Source organism: Temnothorax longispinosus, chromosome 3 (genome assembly GCF_030848805.1).
Source record: "Temnothorax longispinosus isolate EJ_2023e chromosome 3, Tlon_JGU_v1, whole genome shotgun sequence".
NCBI classification, from domain to species: Eukaryota; Metazoa; Arthropoda; class Insecta; order Hymenoptera; family Formicidae; genus Temnothorax; species Temnothorax longispinosus.
This window is the reverse complement of record NC_092360.1, coordinates 17,372,347-17,381,427: the sequence shown is the minus strand read 5'-3', so window position 1 is coordinate 17,381,427 and position 9,081 is coordinate 17,372,347. Positions and strand designations below refer to the sequence as shown.

Genomic DNA, 9,081 nt, shown 5'->3' with positions numbered 1-9,081 from the left:
GCGCTCCTAATATACACAACACACACACACACAGCACACGCAGGTAGCATCCACACACACACACACCACCACACACACACACACACACACACACACCACACACACACACACCGCACACACACACACCCACACACACAGCACACACCACACACACACACACACAACACACACACACACACACACATCTCACACACACACACACACACACACACACACCACACACACACACTACACACACACACACACACACACACACACACACACACACACACACACACACACACACACACACACACACACACACACACACACACACACACACACACACACACACACACACACACACACACACACACACACACACACACACACACACACACACACACACACACACACACACACACACACACACACACACACACACACACACACACACACACACACACACACACACACACACACACACACACACACACACCACACACACACACCACACCCACACACACCACACACACACACACCACACACACACACACACACCCACACACACACACACACACACACACACACACACACACACACACACACACACACACACACACACACACACACACACACACACACACACACACACACACACACACACACACACACACACACACACACACACACACACACACACACACACACACACACACACACACACACACACACACACACACACACACACACACACACACACACACACACACACACACACACACACACACACACACACACACACACAAACACACACACACACCACACACACACCACACACACACACACACACACACACACACACCCACACCCACACACACACACACACACACACACACACACACACACACACACACACACACACACACACACACACACACACACACACACACACACACACACACACACACACACACACACACACACACACACACACACACACACACACATATATACATTACTAATATACATTTATGTCTAAAAAATAATTATAAAATATTTCTTGTTTTAGCAAATAAATAAAATTGTACGAAAAGCGGTACAAAAGGACCGGCGCAAGGGTTCTTTAAGGTATGCGCCACTGCCGGGGTACGTTTCGGCGCCATCGCCAGGGTACGGCACGTACGGTATGGCGCCAACGCCGGGATACATGCCCGCTCCTTCGCCGGGGTACGTGCCCGCTTCTCCACCGGGGTACGTGCCCGCTCCTTCACCGGGGTACGTGCCTGCTCCTCCGCCGGGGTACGTGCCCGCTTCTCCACCGGGGTACGTGCCCGCTCCTTCACTGGGGTACGTGCCCGCTCCTCCGCCGGGGTACGTTCCGGCAGCCAAAAAAATAGATTGACTTGTAACGTTATGACTGTTCGCCGACGGAAAACTTTGCGCCATTTATATAGACATTGCGTGTGTTTCACAATATTTTATTCACAATCAGTTTCACAATATGTTTTGTATAGATAACCAATATAAATTGAATAAAAAGTTTATAAATCAATACTGTTATTGTTCCCATGTATTATTCCCATAATTCTCTTTCTCTTATGTTTCTTTTCTTTTATTTCTTCTCTTTCTTTTTTTCTTTTTTTTAGTACGTTGGATCCTATATATATAAGTAATTCTTACTGTTTTGTATGCACAACAATAAATAAATTAAATAAGAAATAGCTTGATCGAAATATGTTATGATATTTATTGTAATATAATTACTTTATGAAAATGAATATTATTAGAGGTGCAAGAGATGCAGTAAATTGCCAAGTGTCTAATAAGCACCCGCGTCAATACATACTATGTATACTAATTCACATTCTCAATTATGCTACTGTTATTATTTGTCATCAGACAATTATAAACATACACATAATAATTAGATACATATTATATATATATACGCACATGTGTGCATAAGAATATATGTAATTTATAAAAAGCGGGTGCTTATTAGCCTTGATACGTTACTGCCTTCTGCTACGGACGGCCAGAAAGCATTTTCAGGTTCAAGCCGTATTGCTAGAATCCATACACGCGGCAACGCCGCGCGGCGTTGCCGCGTCTATAGCATATGTCTTTCTACCACCGTGCGTCCGTGTGAGCAATTCAGTGGTGTGTGTACGTGTACGGAGTTTCGCGTTGTCACCACCAGTGGCACCACCTTACGTGCGCGTCGGAGTTCGGCCTTTGCTTTAGTTGACATTACCGACGTCAAGAAAGTTCGGCCTTCGCCTTAAGATCCCCTTAATCGACGCGTTTTTGCACAAAACGACCGAATCTGGCAGAAAAAAGTGTCGCTCTGCCCTGCGAAGCGAGATATTAAATGTAAAAGTTGACAGGAATCAGGTTATAATTCCTGTCATACCGACGAGCTGTAGTCAAATTGTCATTTTACCTGAAAAAAAATTAAAAATTCAAAATTCCTTTTAGGGGGTGTTAAGGGCATGTAGAAAAGCTTAACTCTAAGTTGGTGAAACAAAATATGCGGAGGATTTTCCGCCATCTTGAAAAAACAAAAAAAATCGGTTTTTTTGCAATAACTCGGCTCCCTGAAAAGTTACAGAGAAAGTAAGGTGACCAATTTGTAGCTTTTTTTGCGCTCTACAATTTATGATATATGACTTTTTTTCCTACGATGGATATTTGCCGACATATTTGACGAAAAGGACGAAAATAAATAGGTAATCGATCTTAAATCGCTTCTATCTCGTCTCCTACTACGTTTATCGAAACAATTATTCTTATAAAACTTGCAGCATTTTTAAAGATCTTTAATGTGATGGGTGACTCGTTGCATTTCGTTGAAAAGAACGCTCTACAGAGCGACGCAAAGTCGCCAGGTCGGCGCAAGCCTACACGCATAACGCGCGCAATGTAGATCTATGATGCCGCGCGTTCGTGTGTGTCTGTGTGTTGAATCACGTTGAATCACGTGTATCGATTAGTTCAGTTGTGGCGTCGTGCGACAGCAAACGGACGGATATTTCGAAGTGATTTTGTGATTGTGGAATTTTTAAAGTAAAGATGGAAAACTGATTTATATGCAAAAAAACTCTCAGTAGTGATATTTATGTTGCGAAAGTAAGAGCAGTACGAAGTCTGTTAACTGCAAGCATGACAAGAGGAGACGTAGAAAATCAACGTTTACTGGAAACGGTTACTGAAATTCGCGTGCATTCAATGTGCCGTAAGTATGCAGATGTAAGAGCGTCTGCTGCAGCTGCCAGGCGAAGTACATCTGCTGCTAATGAAGTCGAACAACAACCGCCAGTAGTTGTGCCTGAAGTGACTACATTTGACTTCAAAAATAATTGCTTATTTTGTGCTGAAAAAATCTGTGAACATCGAGTAAAGTACGTTCTGATTGACGAATAAATATTCGTTCAGTACTACGTCAGACGACAAAAGAGACTGTTAAGAATATTCTTGAACAGCGTCAAGATGAATTTGCGCGTAAAATCCTTGAACGAATCAAGTACATACCTGATCTCGTTGCCGCGGGAGCTCGGTATCATGCTCCATGTGCCGGTCGTGTTTACCGTGAAGCAACTCCGGAGGTTGGAAAGGGACGACCTACTGGCAAAGTAGACGATTGTACATGGAATACATTTATTCATTCCTACTTGAGAATTCTAACGAGTGTCAGTTTAAATTGAGCGATTTGATGGTGACAATTGAAGGGAATTATAAACTAGACGTGAAAACCGTTAAGAAGAAGTTGCAGCAAAAGTTCGGAGAGGATATTTTTATTATTGACCAACGTAATCGTGAGTGCATAATTTGCTTCAGAAATATTGGGTACAAATTACTTGCGGACAGGTGGTATGAAGAAAAAGAAACCGATCCGCGACAAGAAAAACTGCGAGTCTTTCGAGAAGCTGCAGCAATAATCCGCGCGGACATAAGATCTACTGTTTACGAAACCGAGTGTTATCCCCCGTCGGATGGTTTCATGAAAAATGCTCGCGATGATGTTCCTGCATCTTTACAATGTTTGCTTTCGGAAATCATCACTAAAGATAAGCGTGGTTGTGAAGAAATGTGGCAAAAAAAATGCATCTCTATTGCTCATGCAATAATAACAGCCGTGCGCCCACGCTCTTTTCTATCTCCTTTGCAAATAAAAGTCGGAACTTATTTGTACAAAAAATTCGGGTCCAGAAATCTCATAAAGGCCGGTATTCATAGTCGGATCTTATTTCAAGACCGTCTTAAGTAATGTCTTAAGATGTTAATACGGCTCTGTGATTGGTCCATAACATCTTAAGATTGTACTTAAGATGGTCTTAAATATAAGGTCTGACTATGAATACCGGCCATAAACATTATCAGCTTTGGGATTTTCTGTTTCGTATTTTGAGATTCAAAATTTTGAACGTGCAAATATAAGCCGACCTCAGAGCAACGTGTTGGAGAATTTGTTTTGTCAATTTGTCTTCGATAATGCAGATTTTAATATCAACACAATCGACGGCCACGGAACCTTCCACGCAATGGAGGGGGGGGATACATTGCGTCACACCCAACACAGGTATCGAACCAGAAAAAAGCCGTTTCGCGCACTTTTGAAGCCACATCAGCTGCAGACATTGCTCAGTTAGGAAGAATTGAAGTACTCAGCTATGTCAAACAGATTGCTGACAATCAACGTTGCAGACATCGATGCTCTTCGTCAACTATCATCAGATATTATACCAACTACACCTGACTTAATATGGCTATACGGAAAATTGTCATGCCGCCCAGAAATTCCGGGCTGGAACGGGTTTATGGAGCAAGTGACAGTTGATAGTGAATATCATCGCTCACGAATAATCTGCCTTCCGTTCATAAATGCACCTCTGTCAGATTATGACACAATTTATACATCGCTCATGGAGGCCCAAAAAAGATGCACGCAAAGCCATCAACAGACATGCATCGTAACATTCGATCAGCCGCTGTATTGGAAGGCAAAAGATATCGCTGAGGCTATGAAAGACGATTTCAAAAATGTGGTCGTAAGACTTGAAGGATTTCACTTACTGATGTCATTCTTGGGAGCAATCGGGAACATAATGTCGGGGAGTAGCATTGAACAACTATTTAATTTGATTTAAAATTGCGTTGAGAAAATTCTTTCCGGTCATGCTTATTCATGAGCGATTCGCGCCCACTTCTGAACGCATTTGGCTTTGACAAAAGTTCTATTTGATTCAACGGAATTCAGCGATGAAGAACGGGATGTCATGGATTACTTCATTGAAGGCATTGATAGATCCGATATATTGCAAGCAAGTGAAAGTGAACTCATTCAAAACGTTGAATGAAAATTAGCCCAAAAATTGCGAGAAGTTGAACAAATCAGTCCTACCACGAAGCTATGGATTCAATACCATCGTATGGTTACCTTAGTAAAACAGTTCATACAGGCTGAACGATCCGGCAATTGGAATTTGTATCTTGACACGATTCAAAAAATGTTGCCCTATTTCCATGCCGCAGGTCATTTTCTCTACGCCAAATCGGCTCACCTGTACCTACAAGACATGCGACGTCTTAGCGAAAAAATGCCTGCTGAAGAGTACGAGAAATTCATAAACGGATACTTTACTGTTGGCAACGAGTGCTCATAAATTCAAACACTATCCTCGCGAGCGAGTAAAGGGCAACGTGGGATACAAGTATCAATATGTAATTTCACCGTTGATGTCGACCGGATCTAAGAAGAAAAAATCCGGAAAGGGATTATTTTCACCTCGCGCAATGACGCTAACCGATAATAAGATCGACTACGTGCACTGGGATGACCCCAACGAGCTGGTGGATCGTCTGCGATTGCTCGACGCTTCGCGTCAAGCTGACAACAATGCCCACGACAACGAGATCATGTCGATCATCGAGGAACTTCGCGAAGCCGGGCTTATTATAAATTAAACGGTGCGACAGCGATCCGTTTAATCAGCGTCGAAATGCCGATCAACAAATTTGGATTGTTCGAGCACAGCGGAGACGCGACGAATGCCATTTCGTACCATCGGTGGAGCGGATTAATGAGAAATTTCGTGCGCCATAACGCTCTGTGTCGCACCGCCACGGACTTTAACGCAAGGTCGCGCAAGATTAGTCGCGTAGCGCAACCTGAGACTGACGGTGACGCGGTTAACAAACTATACGTTAATCAATTCTTTAAAATGTTGAACAATCAACGAAAAGAGTCAGACGAGAAGCTGACTGCGTTCGAGAAAGATCTGCAAGCGTTACAAACTGCGATAAATGCGCTTCGGCGTGCGAATATCGTTGAATCAGACGCGACAACGAACAACAATGGACAAACGGTTCAACAGAAACGACTATCGAAAGGCGACGAGTGAAGAGAAGCAACGGTTCATTAACGACGACGAGAAACAGCAACGAACGATTCGAGAACGGTTGTCGGACGGCTGTCTGACGGCTCAAGAACGGTTGTCGAACGGTTAAAAAACAGCTCAGAAATTATTACGAGCGGTTTAGAAACAGCTGCAAACTACGCGGAGACAGGAAAGGCTACAAACGGCTAAAGAACGTCGACGACGACGACGACGATGAGTGGTAAGAAGCAGTTAACTGACGACGACGAACGACAACGAACGATTCACGAATGGTTCAGAAGCGGTTATGAACTGTTCAAAAACTGCTACGAACGATGCACTAGAAGCAGAAACGGCAACAACGAAACATGAGACCGTTAAAATCGATCGATGCGGATAAAAATATCGAAAAGCGACGGTTGGTGGACGAATTGCGCGCACCAACAAGAAGAAATTTTTCCCGCAGACACGTCATAGTGCGAGGGTACGACGACCTGTGGCAGGCTGACATCGTCGAGATGCGTCCGTACTCGCGTTTCAACGGAGGCTACCACTACATACTCACCGTCATCGATGTCAAGTACGCGTGGACCGTGCCGCTCAAAGGTAAAGGCGGCAGCGAGACAGCCGACGCTATCGCTGAGATAATTCGACGCAGCGGGAGGTGCCTTAATAATCTACAAACCGACATGGGGAAGGAATTTTACAACACCGACGTGCAACGTCTTGTGAGAAAACACATCAATCATTATTCCACGTATTCGGTGTTGAAGGCGTCGGTCGTCGAGCGATTCAATCGTACGTTAAAGAACAACATGTGGAAGATGTTTACGCTCAACGGAAATTACAAGTGGGTCGACGCGTTGCCGCGACTCGTGTCGGATTACAACGCGCGCAAGCATTGAACCATCAGCATGCGACCCTTCGACGTTACCCCCGCGAAAGCCGAAAGACTCTTGGCTACGGTGTACAGCGCGATAAAAATCGCGGGTCCGGCAAAATTCAAAGTGGGTGACTCGGTGCGCGTTAGCAAATACAAAACAATTTTCGAGAAGGGCTACACACCGAATTGGACCACCGAGGTGTTTAAGATCGTTAAAGTGCAGCGTACCGATCCCGTAACTTATCTACTCGAGAACTATCGCGGAAAATCCGTCGCTGGGGTGTTCTACCAGCACGAGTTGCATCGCGCGACTTATCCGGACGTATCCGTGTATCTCGTGAAGAAAGTACTCCGCAAGAGGGGTGATGAGGTTTACGTGAAATGGCTGGGATTCGATTGATCGCACAACTCATGGATACACAAGGACAATGTTATTTAATTCGTGTAAACTGTATTTTTATTCTTAACATAAAAAAATATGCAATATGTAATATGTAATATGTAATACATGTAAAATGTTTGAAATATAAAATACATATAAAATACGTAAAAAATATGAAATACACATGTAATATCTTTATTAATATTTTTTCCAATACTGTAATATAATACTCACAATACGTTACGTTATACTACATTCATACATTCGTACGTTATACGACATATATACGTTATACTACTCTATTATATATTATGTTACATATACTACTGCATACGTTATACTATTACATACATGCATACATACATACATACATACATACGTTACAAAGGTATTCGGTAATGTCCCCACGGTAATGTATCGGTCGAATCTGGTATAACGTATCGCTTATCGTCGTACGGACTCAGAGCTATTTTTGTTTCGGACACGGTGTACACCTCGTGCAACTTCGATCGTATACAGGACTGCTGTCGCGTCATTTCAATTTCGTCTCGCAGACATCTCGTGTAATCGTTGAACGTTATAGTACACGCTACGACGTTGCTCTTGACACCTATCGCTTTTTTACAGTCTTTCTTACCATCCACTCTCAACGTGTACATTTTCGCCCTGAGTCCAACGAATTCGGTCATGATCGCACCGTTATTCTCGTCCTTCATCAAGCCCGGCACTTTTTTGTTCTCGAGCGTTATACCGTACGCGTTGTTGGTCGCGTAATCGCTCGTGTCGAATCTAGCGATATCGTGTTTCACGTTTTCGTACACATTCTCGCACTCGATGTGGTATATAAGGCTGTCCGTATCGGTGTGCATAGTTCTACACATGTCGCCATACAGAGTAGACATGTACTCGTGATGAAATTCGTACAAACAGACTTTCGATACGTCGAGAATGCACATGCCAACGTAAATAGGTCTGTCAAATTTAACTTCGAGTTTTCGCAGTTTAACGGCTATCAGATTTTCCGAAAACACGCTCTTACTGTGAAAATTTGGTTTCGAGATCAGTGCCTCCGTGCCGTATCGTCCGTCCCACTTTGTCAGTAATTTTACGTCGACGTGATTTCAAACGTTCTCCATCGTTTTCCCGAAAACCGCGTTATTCATCAATTTATATAAATTTGTCTCAAAATCATTTTTGGCCAGTGTTCTAAATTTCGTATTGAGCTCGATGTAAGTGCAGAGCCACGTAGATTGAGCGAATTGTAATACGCGATGTATCTTTGTGACGCGAAGGCCATGGCGCGTGCACTGCTGTAGGTTGCGATAATGGATGACGTAACGCTTCTTATCGTACAGCGATAAGTTGCGAGAAGTTTGTCCTGCCGTTTGCCGGGCGGTTTATCGCGCGTCGGACAGAACGGTAGGTCAACGTGCGCGTCGTGTATATTCTGCGGATAC

General features: G+C 43.6%; 1 protein-coding gene across 1 annotated transcript; it reads left to right on the top strand.

Moving 5' to 3' along the window:
• The first annotated feature begins 7,273 nt into the window (after positions 1-7,273).
• LOC139810082 (uncharacterized) lies at positions 7,274-7,642 on the top strand. The gene has a single exon (XM_071773411.1). It carries the CDS (start codon positions 7,274-7,276, stop codon positions 7,640-7,642), a length of 369 nt encoding a protein of 122 aa, XP_071629512.1.
• Positions 7,643-9,081: the final 1,439 nt, after the last annotated feature.

Excerpts from the sequence above, each read along its gene's own strand:
- LOC139810082 (XM_071773411.1), top strand. The coding sequence starts at position 7,274 with ATGCGACCCTTCGACGTTACCCCCGCGAAAGCCGAAAGACTCTTGGCT.